General features: G+C 42.2%; 1 protein-coding gene across 9 annotated transcripts in view; it reads left to right on the top strand.

Annotated features, from left to right (window-relative positions):
• Window positions 1-19,475, top strand: part of RALGAPA2 (Ral GTPase activating protein catalytic subunit alpha 2) — a 320,348-nt gene that overhangs the window by 287,457 nt on the left and 13,416 nt on the right. For 3 of the 9 annotated variants that reach the window (XM_072736512.1, XM_072736516.1, XM_072736517.1), the window contains one exon: window positions 13,379-13,500. In XM_072736512.1, the coding sequence (XP_072592613.1) occupies window positions 13,379-13,500 (122 nt within the window). Of the gene's footprint in view, window positions 1-11,828; window positions 11,869-13,378; window positions 13,501-17,153; window positions 17,278-19,475 lie in introns of those variants that run through there. The other 6 variants (XM_072736510.1, XM_072736513.1, XR_011996989.1 and 3 more) reach the window with 3 other exon arrangements.

Genomic DNA, 19,475 nt, shown 5'->3' with positions numbered 1-19,475 from the left:
TGTGTCCACTTGGTGTAGCTTCTGCCTAAGTGAACCATTTGCATTGTACACTGTCTTCAATTGCCAGAAATCAGTCACTTTAGTAGCAAGTGCCAAACATAGTTTTGCTACTTCTGATCATGGAAGAGCTTTGTAGTATTAGAATTTCCCCAAATTTCCAGTTAGGTTTAGATAATTGTGGCAGTCTTTTTTTGCTCCAGCTGATAAGTCTGTGGGTATATTGAGTTTCGAGTGTCAGTCAGCAGTGATGGTTATCACTCAGGTGTGCTGTGATGCCCTATTTTACCCAGTAAAACAGAGTCTGCGTAGGCCAGAGGAGGCCCCTTGGCACCCTTCACATGAGCTGATCTTTAGTTTCTAGGTCGCTTACCTTTGGTAACCCCCTAACTTTTCTTGGAGTTTCTCCTTGTCATCTGATAATTGGTGCTAATATGAATATCTTCCTGGAAAACTCAGATGCCATTAAGCCACTATAATTATTTTTTAATAATTATTTTTATAGCAATATAGAAGTATTCTTTTGTTTTCAGATATATTTGTGTTTTTTAAATGCTCAAAAGAAAAAAAACAAATATAGCTCAAACTTATAAACATCATAAAATGGAGTATTTCACCCAAGTTGTTTACAGAAATGAAAAATCAGGAAAGTCTATATAAAGCTTGGTACAAATACTTTGGGTGAGAAAATTTAATTCTGCCATGCCTGAACCCTGTCCTAGTTCATCTGGGCCCAGTGGGTTGTTGATGGGCAACCACAGAGAATATTTCAAGAGAAAGATAACCAGAATATTTGCCGAAGATTTTTTTCTATCCTTATTGACTTTATTCTTTTATTGTCTGTCATATATCATCATGAGTCTGTTTTATTTTTTTTAAAGATTTTATTTATTTATTCATGAGAGACACAAGAGAGAGAGAGAGGCAGAGACACAGGCAGAGAGAGAAGCAGGCTCCCTGCAGGGAACCCGATGTGGGACCTGATCCCAGGACCCCAGGATCACACTCTGAGCTGAAGGCAGATGCTCAACCACTGAGCCACCCAGGCGTCCCCTGTTTTATTTTTAGAATCAGCCTAGGAATAAACTAATCTGTTAGGGCACATGGAATGTGCTTTCGCATCCAAAGCAAGAGTGCTTGAAGCATAAATATTGGATGATTCAGTTCAAATCACATTGCACTAAATAATAACCTTTAATGTATTCATAATAGCTTTCCTTTTACAGTCAGTGATGATAAAGTTAGAGCTTAAAAATCCATATTTACTGCTATTTCAATTGTCTGCCCTTTCTATACCTTGCAACAAAGAAGATTCCAGACTTTAAGAGCCGCTTCTGCATTTCTAATTGTTTTACATTTAGTTGTGACTTTTACATGGATGTTGAGTGCCAGCAGAATGTCAGAGGTAGTCATTTCTCCAGCTAAGGCCAACAGTACATTTTTAGCCATTCACATGTCATATATTTAGGGTGAATGGAAATCTGTGAAAGAGAGTTCAGGTGACATTGACTCCCTTCCTCCCAGAAACCATGCTATTAGCATAAGCATGGCAGAGCCCTTGGGCTTCTCTGTTGTTTGTTTGTTTTTTTTATTTTTATTTATTTATGATAGTCACACAGAGAGAGAGAGAGAGGCAGAGACATAGGCAGAGGGAGAAGCAGGCCCCATGCACCGGGAGCCCGATGTGGGATTCGAACCCGGGTCTCCAGTATCGCGCCCTGGGCCAAAGGCAGGCGCTAAACCGCTGCACCACCCAGGGATCCCTGTTGTTTGTATTGATTCATCACTTCTTGGGTCGTTTTCATCAGCAAAGCAGTCTGCAGAATCCTTGCTCACTCACTTGACAGCTTGTTCTCCAGATGTTAAGTAGGCCGAATGGCTGATTTTCTCATCACTGATGTCTTTACCACCATGAGACTTGGAGTGGCAGTATCGTAGGGTCCTTTCTCTCTTGGTAATTTACCAAAGGTGGGGTGTACTCACAGCACCAGAAGAGATGGAAATGGGTGTGCTCCTTCACAAATCAGTCCCCTGAACAGAGCTGATTTGAATAGAGATCAAATCCATTGCACCCTTGAAGCATTTCAGATCCTGAGAGGGAGACCATCCGTTCAATGCACCGGAAAGATGTGGGATTATGGGAGCAGAACTCCAAAAGTCTGTAATCTAATAGCCTGAAGCAAACCTGTTTCTGTCCCATTTCCACTTACTCTTGTCATTTCCTCAGAATTATTCTTAAACCTGGTTACATGGGTATTTTCTTCTGTCTTAACAGAAGTGGACTGTTTTCCTCTCCAGGAGTGTATCATTAGTGTTTGAAACCTAATCTAATATCTTATACCTCCATGTGTTTAATTTCCTTTTTCCCAAACATCCATTTTATTTGGTTACATTGTTCAGTAAAGTCATCCTCTTCATCCCTTACCAGGCTGTGACATTTACTTTGAATGATTCATTTATTTGGGGTCTTACACGGTCTTAGAATTTAAATTTGCATTATACTGAAAGACAAACAGAATCCCTGTAAAAAATGATGTATGGCTCAAGGCTGTAACTGGCATCTGTTTCTGTCTTGATGATTATGGAATTTCATCCATTTATTTAGGACTATGAAATGCCAAGCCAGCCCACCTATGGAATATTCCTCTGGGTGGCAGATACCAGGGAGGATAAGGATAGAGAAGTGCATTGGAGCAGAGACTCCTCCTTCCAGAAATGCCCTCCCAGGGTTCTGTGACATGGCTCCCTCCTCCATCTTCCTTCCCTGTGAATATACTCCCACCACCACCACCACCATCACTAGGAAGTTGGCTGGAAGGAGTTCCCAGCACTGCATGCTCCCCTTTTCTCCTTCAAAACTGTCTCCAAACCTGTGACTCATCACTTCTTATCTGCAGCCCAAGCCTCTCTGCTGGGACACAGTTGTCACCTGCCCAGTATTTCTCCCCTGGCATGCCTTTGGGCCGTTCAGACTCCCCTGATCATCTGAACCCACCAGTTGTGAGCAACCCTACAGTCTAATGCCTCCTCTCCCTTCCCTCCACCCCTGCTTTCTTGAGGCCCATATCACATCTCTCTCCCTGACTAGTTTCTCTTCCTCCAATCTCTGTCCCTCTGGGCCCTTCCACACATGCCCTCCCCCACCATTTTCTCTCAAGTAGCAGACATAGCTTGCTATTCATCTGTTTAAAAACCCCCAGTGATTCCCAGATGCTAGAGACTGTCATTCCTCCTGCCATGACAGGCCTTTTGCTGTCTGACCTAGACCACTCTCCATCCACAGGGATTCACACACAATCTGGGTCCATGCAATCCATGGGATACTTACCAGCTCACAGGTGATGGGTGTCTGTCTTCCCAGATAGGTCATGAATGCTGTAGTCTTTCTCATCTTGCTCCCCTCAAACTCCTGGAACAATCCCTGGCACATGATCTGCTCCCTTTCAGGTGTCTTTCATGAATAAATGATCCAGGAATAGTCCCTGGGGTACTTTGTTCTCTGCCAGGTCACTGTCCATCTATTCCAGAGTGTGGTCAGTGAGGACCTTTTTATTCAAAGACCCTCCCCACAATACATATTGTGTGCTACATACCAATAGGCATTTGGGGGGACAGTTTTCCATTGAGATATAATTCACATGCCATAAAACTCACCCTTTTAAATTGTGTGATACAGTGGTTTTTAGTATATTCACCAGATTGTACAACCACTAGCTTCATCCAATTCCAGAATGTTCTTATCACTCCCAGAAGAAACCCTGTATCCACTGATAGTCACTCTTCATTCCCCTTCTCCCCACAGCCCCTGGCAATCACTTAATTTCTTTTCTGACTCTGTGGATTTTCTTATTCTGGACATTTATATAAATGGAGTCTCACAATATGTGGCCTTTTGTATCTGCTGCCTTCCACTTAGCAGTGTTTTCAAGGGTCATCCATGTTGTAGCACATTCAATATCTCATTCCTTTTTATGGCTGAATAATATTCCATTGTGTGGAAATACCATATTTTGTTTATTCATCAGTTTATGGACATTTGGGTTGTTTTCACCTTTTGCCTGTTATGAATAATGCTGCTGTGATCATTTGTAGACAGATTTCTGTGTGAACATACATTTTCAATTCTCTTGGGTATATACCTCAATGTAGATTTGCTGGATCATGTGTTTAACTCTTGAGGAACTACCAAACTATTTTCCTCAGCAGCTCCACCATTTTACATTTCCATGAGCAGGTATGAGAATTCCAGTTTCTCCACATCTTTGCCAATACTTTCTGTTGTTCATCCTTTAAAATATATATATTTTTATTTATTCAGGAGAGATACAGAGAACAAGGCAGAGACATAGGCAGAGGGAGAAGCAGACTTCTTACAGGGAGCCCGATGTGGGACTTGATCCCAGGACCCCAGGATCACACCCTGATCTGAAGGCAGATGCTCAGCCACTGAGCCACCCAGGCTTCCCTCTGTTGTTCATTCTTGTGATCATAACCATCTTGGTGGGTTTTAGTTTCTACTTCCTTAATAGCTAATGATGTTGAGCATCTTTTTATATGTTTGTTGGTCAAGTATCTATCTTCTTTGGAGAAATGTCTATTCAAATCATTTAATTGAGTTCTCATTTTATTATTGAATTATAAGAGTTTTTACAAGAGTTATATATATATATATATGGATATATATAAGGATACAAGATCCTTATCAGATAAATTATTTGTAGATATTTGCCACAGAATGACTTGTGAGTATTTACCACAGGATACAAGATCCTTATCAGATAAATTATTTGTAGATATTTACCACAGAATGACTTGTGAGTATTTACCACAGAATGACTTTTTTTTTTTCCAGTCCCTTCACTTTCTTGATAAATTTTCATATTTTTTCCCTTGGTTCCTTGTACTATTGGTGTCATATCTGAGGCCAGTGAGCACTTAAAAGCTTTATTGTTTGATCACTGTTCATAACACTGCCCAAGAAATGTAAATGTGTTATCATCATCCTCTGCATCTCCTGTTCTAAACCCTGGTAGTGGGACCAACAGAGAAAATCAGCTCATTAGTTTCCTGTCTTTAAATTATTCTTATTTGTCCCTTCTCTGAGCTCAGATATTCTCCAACTGTTAATGCATCTTTTTGCTAGGTTTAAAGTGTATCTATAGATATATATTAAGCATTTGATTCAAGGTAGCATTCCTCAATCCATAGCTGTCTTAAATCTCCTTTTTACCAGATTTCTATGAGCACAGCATCTGTCCTCATGTGACGAATGTGCCTACTATCTTGTCTGCAACAGTTTGTTCTCTCTTTTTCCTGGGAGGGCTGCTTACAGCTCTGCCTGTGCTCCATTTCCTCTTCCCTCCAAGTCAGGCACATCACCCAACCAGACCCCTTCTCAGTGTCAAGACCATTCTCAGAGGTTATGGTCATTTCAAATCTGCAAGTAGTCCTCTTACCATTTCCACTTGCTCAAAATATATATGTCCTGGAAATAGGCAAAGAACAAGTATAAAGAATTGAGACATTTGTATAGCCCATAGATTGATCATGTAGACCAAGTCAACACTGACCTCTTCAAACTTGAGGGTACTCTAGACTCTCCTTAGTGATGGCAGATCTTCTCAGAGTGCTCTGGAAGCCTAAGTGAAGCCACATTGCCTCCTTGCCTCAAACAATTCTGTGACCCAGCTCCAGCCAGTCTTTTAACCACACCTCCTGCCCCCTCTTCCTACCCTGGTGTTCCAGTCTCACTTCCTGAACCTCCTCAGGGCTCCTTCCAGCTAATGCCTCCCTGCACCTGAAATGCTCTTACCACTGCCTGCCCCCACCCTCTCTTGGTTAACCCCTTTCTGGCCACCTCTTCAGAGACTTACTGCCCTATTGGTTCCTGCTTTCTTACCTGGCACTGATGTAAGAACAATTCCCCTTATTCTGTGCTCTTGTCCCTGCTAAAATGTGGGCCTGACAAGAATAGGGGCAGAATCTGTCTCATTTCTCAGTTGTGTGCCCATTGCCAAGCACTGGTAGGCACTCAGCACATATTTTTTGAATGGATGAATGTTTGAGTGAAAACAGACTTGCTTTCTGAAAATGGCATTCACTTGAGATCAAGTGTATTGAGTAGAGTAGGATGCGGTACAGAAACCGTGCACACAGGCCCATATATATATATCATGTTGACTATTCTTTAGTTCAGCCCATTTTGTCATTCTTAATGTGCGATAATTCCAGCAAGAGTATCTTTGTAGAAAAACCAATTTTTTTCTGGAGCAATATGCTGTTTCTCATGAATGGCATTTGTATCCAAAGTTTTCCACAACTTTCTGAAAATTTTGAGCTCTCATATTTTGGTCTGTTTCTAGAACTAAGGCCTTAAAAATAGCACTACCTCCTTTCTGCCTTTTCTGTGTCTGAATCAGACAGACCTGTCTGTCATTGTTATCTCTAACCAACTTTCACCTTTCATATCTGCCTTTGGCTTAAAGAAGCTTATTCTGTCATTTGATTAGGTGAGGAAAGATCCCTTTGATTAGTACTATATTTGATTCTCACCAGATGGCTTATTTTCATTATGAAATATTTTATACATACTAGAAAACATCTAACATTTACATAAGTTATTTTTTTTTTAAGATTTTTAATTTATTTATTCATGAGAGACACACAGAGAGAGAGGCAGAGACACAGGCAGAGGGAGAAGCAGGCTGCATGCAGGAAGCCCGACACGGGATTCAGTCTGGGGTCTCCAGGACCATGCTCTGGGCCAAAAACAGTGCTAAACCTTTGAGCCACCCGGGCTGCCCAGATTTACATAAGTTCTAAAGAACAATAGAACATGCCTCCATACTGGCCCCCCATGTGTACCGACCAATATATTTGTGACTTTTCCACACTACCTCCTCCTCCATCCCAAAGATAATCTGGGTTATAGTTTCATTGCAGATGTGTGTATTCTAAAGCAATATGTTTCACTTTGCTTATTTTTAAAAAATGTATGTAGTTAGAATTGTGCTGTACATGATCTTCAGTGAATTCCTTTTTTCATTAACATTGTTTTAAGTCTCATCCATACTAATAACGCATATCTACAGTTTGTCACTAATGTGTAGTGTTCTACTATGTGATGACATCTATCAGTAGAAGTCTCTTTTGACTTTCCTGCTGTCTAAGAATACTATAACCACTCTTACATGTGGAATTGCTGCCTTTTCCTGGACAATGTTAAATTGCCTTCCCAAGAAGTTAGGCCAATTATCTCCTACCCATAGGCTCTGCAAGTTCCTCTGCCCCACATCCTCTCTGACATTTGGCATTATTAGTTTTTTTTTTGTTTTGCCAGTCTGGTATATATGAAATCGTATCTCATTTTGGCTCTAAGCACCTTAATAGCCATTCATAGTTTATGTTCTGGAATGTTTTTTGCCCATTTTTCTAATAGATTATTTGGTTCCTTTATTGATTTTTAGGAGTTCTTTATATATTCTGTGCACTTGCCCTTTGTCATTTATGTGTTGCAGAAGACTTCTCTCACCTGATGCCTTGTAGTTTCCCTTTCTTTATGATATTCTAGTAAACATTAGTTCTTAATTTGGATATGCCCAGATGTACCAGTCTTCCCCCTTATGGTTCATGTTTTTTGTTTTGTGTTTAATAAAGTATTTCATATCCCAAGATTAAAGATTTTGCCCCATACTTCTAGAAGTTCTATATCACTTTTCTTTTATCTATGCAGAATTTTACTTCAAATTGAAAACTCTCTACTTTTTCCTTATAAACTGCTTTTGCTTGGGATATACCTAGCAGTGTCACAGCTCACAATAGTGGGCACAAATCCTAGGCAATCCTTTATCCATTCAATAAATATTGTGTAAAGCACATATAGGCTAGGTAGCAAGTAATGTAAGGATGACCCTGACTCATACTCAAGAAGTATAGTGGGCTATGTGCTGGTCCCTGAAAAGATATGTCTAATCCCAGAACCTGTGAATGTTAACTTATTTCAATAAGTGTCTTGAGATGAGATCATTCTGAACTATTCAGATGGGCCCTAAATCCAATGGGAAGTGTCCTGGTAAGAGACACACAGAGAAGAGGAGGAGGCAATGAGCCAAAGAGATGGGGATAAGAGTGATGCAGTCACCTAGAGCCTCTGCAGGGAGTAAGGCCCTGCTGACACCTTGATTTTGAACTTCTGGCCTCCCAGAACTGTGAGAGAATAAACTTCTATTGTTTTAATCCTCCCAGCTTGTGGTGGCTTTCAGCAGCCACAGGAAGCTAATACAAGGATGTTTAGGATGAGACAGTCCTACCAGAGGTAGAACCAGAGGTTCTCTTTTCTCCCCTGTCATGGACCAAGTAATGGTGGTAAAATTTGCAAGTGCCACAGCTTATCAGAGGGGCCTGGGGTTGGCCAAAGCCTCCCAGGCAGTGCCAAATCTTGGCTGCCCTCCCTTTGTAGACCACCACCGTGTAAAGTAGTCTTCAGAGTCACAAGAGTGGTCAGCTCTGGACAGGGTTGTGTCAGCGATAAGGGGCTGCATGAGTTAAGAAAGAAAACCAGGGATAGGTATGGAAACCACTGCAGAATATACACACAGACCTCAGGAGGCAACCTCATCCAAGGCTACTTTGTCAGGCTGGGTCTGGTATCCATTCCTCGGAAGTTTAGAGAAGGTCCCAGCAAGGAGGGTTTCAAGGGTTGTAAAAAGATACAACTTGCAATAGAGACTCTTTCAGACAATTCCCTTTTTTCTTTAAAAACAAAAAAACAGAAGGAGTTATTCCAAGAGAAGAAATTGAAAGCCCTAGACAGCAGTCAACTAACACGTAGCCTCAATAAGTAAAAAATTAAAATGAAGTAATTGTTATTTTTCTCAATTTATAAAGTCAGAATGGTGTATGGGTGTCAGCTTAAACCTATGGACTCAGGTTGAGTTTCATACCCACATATATTTAAGGGGGTTGATTTATCCTCACCACTAGTTTAGCTCCCAACCTTGCACCCTGAACTTAATCCCATGTACTCTAGGGTCAAGATATATTAACGGAAAGCAGTAAAGGTTGGAAGACTTGGGTTCTGCTCCCAGTTGCACCATCAAGTAACTATGACTCTGGAAAATCACTTGAACCCTTTCTGCTTCCACTTCCTGATCAGTAATATGGGGCCATGGCACTCCCCCAGCTCACAGGGATCTAGCAGAAAGGGTTCTTGCTTGTCCTAAAGCCTGACACAAAGGCTCCCCCTACTTTATCCTACTTTCTGGAAGACAAACCCAGAAGCCCACATCAAGGGAGGAAGAGGAGCAGACAATCCTCATCAATTCTCTTGTGAGCTGGAACCTGGGTCAAGGCTTCATGATGTGATTCCATCTGATCCTCTGGGCAGCCCCAAAAGCAGATGTCAGCATCTCTGCTCTACACATGAGGCAACCGAGACTGGGGGCATTAGAGCAGCTTGCCCTGGGTCCCTGAGCCAGTGGGGGAGAGGACTGGAATTCACACATAGGCCTGTCTGCCTCCTAAGGTAAGCTCCTTCCTGTCAGGCTGCTGCTGTCACTTCTAAATGTAAAAACAAATAATCATCAGAATAAAGTTGGGGAATTGGGTTTGGATTCTTGGGCTTTTATGACCCAGCTGAATGTGTCTTGAGGGTCTCAGAAAGTTATCTTGGAAGTTTTTGATAACATGTAAGCAGCGAAGACATGCAGCCTCTTTATTCAAGTAGAGGAACGTTGGTAATTCATAAACTTCTTCCATGAAAACATAGACACAGTGAGCCATTGAAGAAGCTCAAAATATCTAAAATCCAAGATGGATGTTCTCTGAATTGAGTAGTCAAGAGGTAATTTTTCTCTTTAAAAATTACTTTGTGTGTATGTTTTTAAGATTTTATTTATTTATTTGACAGAGAGAGAGCACAAGCCCAGGGAGTGGCAAGCAGAGGGAGAGAGGGAAGTAGGTTCCCCGCAAAGCAAAGAGCCCAATGCAGGACGCGATCCCAGGATCCCAGGATCATGACCTGAACGGAAGGCGGATACTTAACCAGCTGAGCCACCAGGCACTCCTGTGTGTGGTTTTGAATGAGATAGTACTTCAGAACAGAATTTAAGTTTTATATTTGTGAGTGGAATTTTTAAGAGAACAATAAGGCAATGGCCAGTGTTAAAACAAGTATTGGATTTGTTACCAGGACCCTCTTTAGGTACCTGCTTTCAGCCAGAGGTGCTGACCATCCTGATGACTGCCTGGCATCATTACAGCATTCAGTTCATATCTTAATATGCCTTACACATGAGAAGGACCTTATGGTGTCTAAGTTAATAAAAGCTTATTTTTAATAGCAAGTAACCAACACTGAAGCCCTGGAGATGTTACATAAGAAAATGTCAGGTGATACTTCTAATTACCCTTGCTAATAATTCTAATAAATTCTGTTAAGTCCCAGAGCTACGTTTTTTAAAGCTACTAAAAGAAATGATTTTTGGCACCCTGAGCTCCTTGGCTGTTCTCAACGCTGCCAGGATTGGGGTGGTGTTTGTTTTCTTTTTGTCATGGTGTTTACATGCCCTGGCGTGGGCCTCTAGTGAAAATGCTTTGGTGATCTCCTGGTCTCCCCACAGTCCCTAATGGATGTTTGTCTAAATGACAACACCCAGTTTAGCGCTGTTAACGCTCCAGTGACAGTATAGGACCAGTCTGGGGGTTGGGGAATATGTGCCACGTGTGATAGTGGGGGAGGGGGGGTGTGAATGCGAAATTGGGAATCTTCTATGAGGTAAACACTTTCTCCTCTAATATCCGGTTCTGGAAGCATCTTTTTGTGCTGTCTCCCATAGTGCCTTCTTTTAGGAGCCAGACCATAAATATTCATTGAGCCAGAGAATCTCAAAACTTGATTATCACCACCCTGTAACTCTAGGGCTGGACTTGCTCTTAGGAGCCCAGATTTCTTGGACTTGACAAGGACAAGCTTACGAATTGGCTATCTGGGATGAGGATGACAAGCTGCTGTCTGAGGTCAACTTAAGTGCTATTATGCATAGCATCTCTTTGTAGGGCTGCCTGTGAGCTTGATTAACATAGAAGCCACTCTTCCAGATATGTGGCTTCCAGAGCATATTTAGCAAAATGCATCCGCACTTCTATTTTGTTCACCATTGTCCCAAGCACTGTATGTGGATGTGTTGGACGCAGTGGGGCCTTTCAGGAAACAGCAGGACCATTCTAGACAGAGCATGACAGGTCTTTAGAGGGCTGCGCCTGCTCTAACCCAGGCCCTCAAGCAGACTGCGGTCTGAAAGGGGTAGCCATGAATTGTGCGTTGACAGCGGGCCACGGCTGTCCTAAGGCTCAGGTGGTTGTCAGCCATAAGTTTAGCTCAGCTCTTTGAGTAATTTGTCACGCCTCGCTCGGCCCCTGCTGGGCCAGCACGTGCCAGCTTAGTGTCAGAGTGCCTGTTCGCCAGACGGCCACTCAGGCCTAACGTCCTGCTGTTCCCTGGACCCGTGGTTTGCTGGGGCCGCGCATGGAAGGCCGAGCCGCGCGACAGCCAAGTGCTGTGCAGAATAAGCGTGTTCATAATGAGACGTGAATGGCATTAGTGGATCCCTCTAGAATTGGGCCAGAGAAGACGCCTCTCACTGTGGAAGTTTGGCAGCCTGTTCCTTCATCAGGGTGAGTCACCGGGAGTTCAGCCACACTCGCAAAGCTGGTTCAAGCTACCACTGCCCAGGCCTTAGGCTGTGGTGACCATCTATACAACACATTATGAATCCATCAGAGGGCCACTTTTAACATCTTCAAACTCATTTTGTTTTTTTTTTAAATTGCAGAGAGCAAGCCTAAAGAGAAATCCTGGAATAGAGCTGCCCAGTATCCCTTTCCAAGACAAAGGGCATGTTCTACATCCATGCAATCCAGCACAGTAACCCCAGCCTCATGTGGCTGCTGGGTGCTTGAAATACAGCTAGTGGGACAGGGGAATGAAATTTCTATTTTTTCATTGTAATTAATTTAAATTTAAATTTAGATAGCGACATGCGGCTCATGGCTACTGCATTGGACAGCACAGCCTCAGGATGCCTCTGGTCTCGTGGTATAAAAAAATCTGAGTATAATGAAAGGAGAGGAAGAGGAAGGACCTGCCCTGGGAAATTCATGCATACTTTGATAAAGGAAACTAGAAAAATATTTCAATCACATGCATACTCCTGAAAGCTAATTAGAAAAGCATCATTTTCACCAACTTTTATTTATGAAGTTGGCCATTTTGGAAAGATAGTTTTAAAATATAGTGAGAAATGCTCAAATTACTTTTGCTCTTCCAGAGCAGCAAATAATGAACTGATTGATGATGATCCACGTTCCCTGTGTTCCTGGGGAATTAGCATGATTTTCAAAATGACTAAAACACGTCTTTTAACTTTTGCATTGATAACTAGGAAGGGGAAAATGAGACATCATGCAGACTTCCCCAAGTGTTAATTCATAAAGTCATACATGCAGTGCTTCCATCCGCTGTCGAATTGTTCTGACGTTATCCTGTTATTGGAAGTGCATGATTCACCTTCTGAGGAAACAGAAGCCATACACAAAAGGGGAAGATTTGCTTTCTGCCCTGTGAAAGGCTGCCACACACAGGGGTCCTATTAAGACAGCTGGAAAGTTGCTTCAGCGTGTTACGCTTGTAAGTTTTATTGGTGACTGGTTTTTGATTACACATTTGAATGCGTGTGTTCCAGACTGCAGTTTTAATTAAAAGGCAATAGTCTTTTCTTTTTTAAATTGCACTGTGCACTCTCCGCTAGAGTCTCTCACTTATTAGCTCCTGTTTTCTCATGCTCTAGCCTATCCTGGCTTGAGACTCTAGTACCCCTTCACAGCATACCTTTCTGCCTTCCCTCTTCCCAGGGACATGCGTCATTTTTTTTTAAGTGTACCAGCAATTCTTGTTTCAAGTGTCAATTAATTCTATAGGAGAGAGAAAAGAACATTCTATCCACTAACCTGGGAAGGGAAGATCCAGCACTGTCCCACAGCTGTCAGTGGAAAGAGATGTGTCCACAATCAGTGCCTCTGTTTTTGTTTGGATCAACCTTAACGATCTTTTGCTGGGATTCTGTAACTATTGATGTACATATCTTTCAGGAATACTGGTGTGGGATGTAACTGAAGTCTAAGAGAATCTTAGGTCTCAATATCAGAATCTTCCTGTTAATTATGATTCATATTTAATTTCCTGGCAGGATGTTAACAGACTTTGTAGGGTACTTTTCTCCCCACTCATAAAAGTTATATAAGTGTATTCAAACCAAAGTGAACTGTGTCATTGTTATGCATGTCATTCCACATGTGCAATTGCTTCCTTGACTGGTAACCACAGCTATGAAGAGCGGGCTCTGTACCTCGAAGCAATAATTCAGAACCACCGAGAAATCATGACGTTTGAGGATTTCGCCGCCCAAGTCTTTTCTCCCTCGCCCAGCCCCTCCCTCAGCGGAATGGGTGAGTGTCTGCATTAGTCTGCCCTCCCGCGCTTAGGACGCACTCGAGCAGCAGATGTACACCTGTTTTTCACAGATAAATGCTTGCAAATTTAAGAAGAGCATTCTCCCTCTGAATCAACTAATGAATATCAAAAGAAATGATGACATTCATTTTAATTTGTTTTGTATCCGAGCTGTTCACTCAGTGCTTTTCTTCAGCTATCCTGTTAACCCCCGAATCTAGCAAGGTTAATGAACTTTTTCTCAGTAATGTGCTCTGGTTCATTCAGGAGTGTGGGTTTCTTGCTGAGCTGGGAATATGTTGTTTAAAAGCGATGCCCGAATCAGTGCTTACTTATCAAAAAAGTGTTCCTCACAGTCGAAGCCGTTGCTACTAATGCTAAATGGGGATTATGCTGCCAAGATACTCGGGTCAGGGATTAATGCAGGAGAAATGGAAGGACAGTGTCCCCTGGTCCGTCATTACAGCAGAATGGCATGCACGCTTTCTCTCTGGAGTGGTCTGTGTCACACGCACAAGCTGCCGACCAGAGCAGCACCTGGCATGGAACCTGTTTAGCAACTGGCTTTCAGTCATTTTCATTTATTACGCCAATGGAAAATTTCAGAAATTTCCATGAATGTCCCTGTTTTTTGGTTTTACTCTTTTTATATTTCTGATTTTTTTTTAAATGGTTACTACCACTTAAACTGATTATATGATTACTGTGGGGGTTTTTTTCCCAAAGAATAGAATTACTTGTGAATTTCTGCATGTAATTACAGATTAATTGCCTTTCAGAAAGTAAATGGGATATTTAGTCAATGCATGTTGAAATTCTCAATGAGGGGCTTCCTTCTTCTTCCACCAGTGTAGACACAACTGTTAGCATGCTTAATAGATTTCTAACCTGTGTCAGTTGTCTCTGAACACGGCCTTACTTCTCCAATTCTGACTTGTTAACAAATATCTTACACCCAAAGTAAAAAAAATTAAATTCAGTGAAATAAATCACTTACAAATAAAATCAACCATGCATCATTGTTTAACACCACTGGCTTCAATCCTTGCCTCTCCGAGCTTTGTTGGGAGATAAGAGAGAGAGGCTCGCACTTGCACAGGGAGCCAGGAGCAGCAGGCAGAAGGCCTGAGAGATAAGCGAGCTGGCTGAGGTGCCGGGAGCCCATGTGATTTACATAATCACGCCTCTGCTTCCTGGTGAGGCGTCAAGAAACACAGGGATGGCCTCTATTGATCTTTGTTGAACTGGAATACTAAACAACATGAGAAAGCTTATAACTTAAAGCTTTGATTAATGTTTCTTACATTAAAAAAAGAACAGCTGTGAATTGAATTCTTTTATACACTCTGCCAACATTCTATCTAAAAGCAAAAAAAAAAAAAAAATCGGTTGCAAGGGAAATGAAGATTTCACACCACTCTGGCTAGAGGTTTAAAATCATTTCTAGTGTGTAGGTGAAAGAATATGAAGGATCTGTAGCAAAGCTAATTTTTTAAAGATCTCATTCAGTTCTTTCTCATCTTCATGAGGTACTGGGACTTAATTTTTCTATGCAGGGTTTTGTGGGGTTTTTCTTTAACTCTTGAGAAAGCTTTCGATTTCTTAAAATTAGAAGAAATTAAATAACTAGATATTGACATTCCTTAGCTGTTATGCTCCTAAGGCTCCAGATTAAGATGTTCCTGAAACAAATATTGATGAGCTTTGTTTTCTATGCATACTTTAGCATCTATATAAATTAATTTGATCTTTTCCAAAGATTTACTTAAATCAATTCAAATGAGGTAGTGTGTAGGTAACTTCTTAAGGGAGTGTCCAGAAGTGATTGCGGTTTTCCAGGACCTGCTATTTGGAGGCAGTTGCTAACAGGCTTCTGTAAGAGCACCACATTTGCCAAAGTAACTTAGCAGTCACTGACAGTTCATGAGTGGACTCTGGAACCCATACAAAGGGAACGTGAAACCAAAGATGAGCTATCAAGACAAATGCTGGTTCTTCCTCGTTATTAGCATCCGTATGACATTTCATAATGTTCAGGGCTTAGGACATTTGGTGTTGAGTGATAAAATTTTTGGTACACATATCACGGCAATCCATGAGTGTGATTTTAAGTCTGGGCACCACGTTCTCTATCACCACTTTGCCTGTATGCCCACAACTGAGATTAGGAAGGAACTAGATGTGACCTGAAATTTGGGGGCAGTGCAGTGGGGGCGGAGCATCTCCAGACCATACATAGACACGTTTCAGAAGCACATCTCCCCTCCTTCCCAGGCCAGTTTTGCTTGTGAGGAATATCTGTCCCAGCTTGTCACCACATTTACAGATGAAAACATTTTCATTTATTCAGTGTTTTCAATTTTCTTGGGACAAGGACAGTCAGACCCAGATGAGCCAGCATACTGAAACTAAGAAACAGAGGTGGACTCTGCTCTTCCGAGCAGCAAGCCAACTGGAAAAATTGACCCTGAGCAGCTTGAGCCCCCACAGTGCACTCAGGACCCAATCAGACCATCTCGGCCAGCAGTGCCATCAAAGCGGGTCCTTGGGCTCCTGCTCCCATGCATATGCACAATCTGAGGAATTAGGGGCTCCCCGGTTTTCTTTGTATCCTCTCTGCAAGGGGCTTTGTCGTTAATGCAGAGGGAGAATAACCTGAACCCTGTATCCCTTGCACACTGTATTTGTAGCTGCAAGCCACCCTCATTGCTAGAGGGAAGGCCTATAATATAAGCCTTGGAATCCTACACGTAAAAAAGAAATTTGTTCAATGAGAGGGGCTTATGCCCAAAGATGCTTCTCCTCAGACTCCCCCTGTCCCAGTGCTGTTAATGTCACCCAAGGAATCCATAGAGGGGCACACTGGCCAAGTACATGTGTTTCTCTTCATGATTCACTGTCAGCCACTGATGCAGATGGAGCATCTGCAGTGTGTAGGCTCATAGGTGGGTACTCAGCTTTTTAAAAGAGATTTAAATATATATATCTGTATATTTTCCCAATCAGAAAATGTTATTTTAAAATGCCACCTACCTCATACCTATTCCATCCACTGCTTGTACTAGTAATACCCAGTGTATAATAGCTGTTTGAGCTGCCTGCCTCTTTCTTAGCACTGTAGTTGGTGTTCCTTTTCATCCCTTCCCTTTTGGCCAGCAACTTCTGAAAGGTAGCCAGTGTGAAAGTATTAGCTTTGGTTACACACACGTTACACACACACGTGTGTGTAACATATGTGTGTTAACATATATATACACATATATACATATATATGTTTATGCATGTATATAAATGCATTTAACACACACATACACATACACATGTTGGGGTGAGGGACTCAGCTTGTGTTTTCCTGCATGTTTCCAAGGAAGGGAGGCCGGCAGAGAGGACTTCAAAGGGTTAACTAGAGTGGGCACCCTCGACTGCTGGGCGGGACTGATGTAATCGCTGCAGCTCACAGCCAAGTGCATCTGTTCACCATGAGGTCATTCTTCTGCATGCTAATGATTTGGAAAATCAAGTCTAATGTTTGACATTATCAGAAAGGATATAAATAGTATAAATCTTTATTTTTTGGAAGCTGATCTTATAAACAAGTGGAGAAAAAAAGAAACTTTAGCTTGGACCTGAGATTTTTTTTTATCCCCAGAACTGCTTTAAAGGTTGTGTCTGGACCCTAAAACCTTGGAGGAATCCACTTGTGTCTGCTGATAAATGAATCCCCAAATCACTATTACAGTCACAGCTAGCAATTTGGTAGTAGAGGACTACAGGTATGTCCAATTTAATATCTAATTTAAAGAATTTCCAAGTGCCTTAGTCAGGACCTCATAAAGACTGGTTTTTTTCAAAGAATATCCCAAATCAAATTAAACGAGTTATCAGTATATGCAAATCAACTGTGTTTGCTGAACATGCCAACACTCTTTTGGGTTCCTTTCTACTTTAATATTGCTGTCGGGAGCCAGCAGAGGGAGCACAAATCTTTATTTGTGAGTCCTATACAAACATTTGATTTCTCCAAGATATGGTCAGAAATACTTCCTCTTTCATAATAGGCTAGATTGTAAAGTTCAGGATTTTTAAAAAGTGGGAGGAAATTCCTCACTAGGCTCCGCCAGATTCTGCCACTTTTAATGTAGGTCATATTTGGAGCTTAACCCATATTAGTCTGAGTTGGTCTGAGGTTGCTGCTGCCACCACGACTCTTGCACAAAACTGTAAGCTTTCATCAGTCACGTGCACAATGTGCACGGGTGTCCTCTTGGAAAGGATTATTATGCTCACCTACCCGATAGTAAAAGACTTTTGTTATTTTCTCCTACAACAAAATCAAATTAAGTTCATAGAAACTATCAGAGGACTCTGCCTGGTGTCACTGGGTCATTCTGGTGACCCTCTTAGACTGTAGGTGTATTGGTCCCAAAGTGAATCTGGCAAGTAGATGCCACACAGACTGCTTGTGTAACTCAGCAACCTTTGGCTAGAGGAGTAAAGTTACACCCAGCTTCCACTTGCCAGACCCCAAACCACGCACACTGCTTACATGTGCCAGGATGTGGTAGGCTTGCCCTTCTGCACGCAGATCCCAGTGTGGCCAGTTTGCTGGGTGGTCAACAATCAGGTAATCCCTAGAAACTGCACCAGACAGACTCTTAACTACAGTCCCCCAAAAGACGACATATTTTCCCCATTCACTGAGAGTGGTCATGTTACAGATTCATTTAGTCTCTTTCTTTGTCTCTCTCAGTCCCTCCCTTCCTTCCTCCTTCCCTTCCTCCCTCCACATTAAAGTGCTCTTCATAAGGTTTTGATTGATAGCCCTTCTTATATATTCACCGTCCCCATAAATTTGCTGAAACCAGCAAAGAACATTGTAAGATGTTAGAGGAAACTTCAGGAGATCAAGCTGATCCCTTTCACATTCATTTTGAGTTGGCTGAAGAGCCATAAAGGGACAACCAAAGACCATGGGCAAGTTGGCAGTGGGGCCTTCACCCCTTGTTCCACATTCTCTTTTCTTCCCAAAGTGGAGTCAGGTGGTAGTGACATTATCTAAGACTCAGATAATTACCACCATCCCCTACTTGGTAAGCTGTCACCAAAATTGGTGGTTAGTTACACTGGTCACAGAGTTCCTAACCAGCCACTTATAAGAGTTTTTCAATGTACAACACACAATGTCACCTCTTTGAGAGGAGAGAAGCAATACTATATCAGTGTTTTTCAAACAAGGTAGAGACACAGCCAGAGGGAGAAGCAGGCTCCATGCAGGGAGCCCGACGTGGGACTCGATCCTAGGTCTCCAGGATCACACCCTGGGCTGAAGGTAGCGTTAAACCACTGAGCCACCCAGGCTGCCCCAAAAAGTCTTCTTAAGAGAAGAATGAAGTTTGGGAAAGTGATAGTGCTGGAAATATAAATTGCAGAAACTCAGATTACTGAACTATTAGTATATGATGCTGTGGTTATTGGTTAGTCAGGTGACCATTTATACCAGCACACTCGTGTCACTGTGCCAGTCTCAGGAGCAGCCTCATAGTTGTGGCTACAAAACCCTTCCAGGAGTTCTCTCATTCCCCCTTCTAACCAACCAAATGGAACAGATGAGGGAACTAAAGCCCAGAATTACTCTGATTTCATGTAATGAACAAACGTGCATCAGAGGCTTCCATGTACCCTGGCTAGGTCTGGCCCCAAGGGTTCAGGCAAGCCACCCCAAGACCTAGAGGAGTTTCTGATATTCTGGGGGTGCTAGGAACACAGCCAGGACCCAAGCCCAGAGTCCATGCACCCACACACTACTGCCAAACCCTGGAATAAAGGCAGATGGCAGGAGCCATAGCGAACTTTTGACCCTTCATACACCATTGCCAGCATTTGCAAATCTTCCTCCCTCAGTATTTAATATAGACCAGGCTTACCTTCTTTTGCTCTTCTTCCTCACATATCTCAAATCCCACTGTCTTCC

Source organism: Vulpes vulpes, chromosome 14 (assembly GCF_048418805.1).
Source record: "Vulpes vulpes isolate BD-2025 chromosome 14, VulVul3, whole genome shotgun sequence".
Classification (NCBI taxonomy): domain Eukaryota; kingdom Metazoa; phylum Chordata; class Mammalia; order Carnivora; family Canidae; genus Vulpes; species Vulpes vulpes.
The sequence above is the reverse complement of the archived record's forward strand: the minus strand, read 5'-3'. Positions and strand labels throughout refer to the sequence as shown.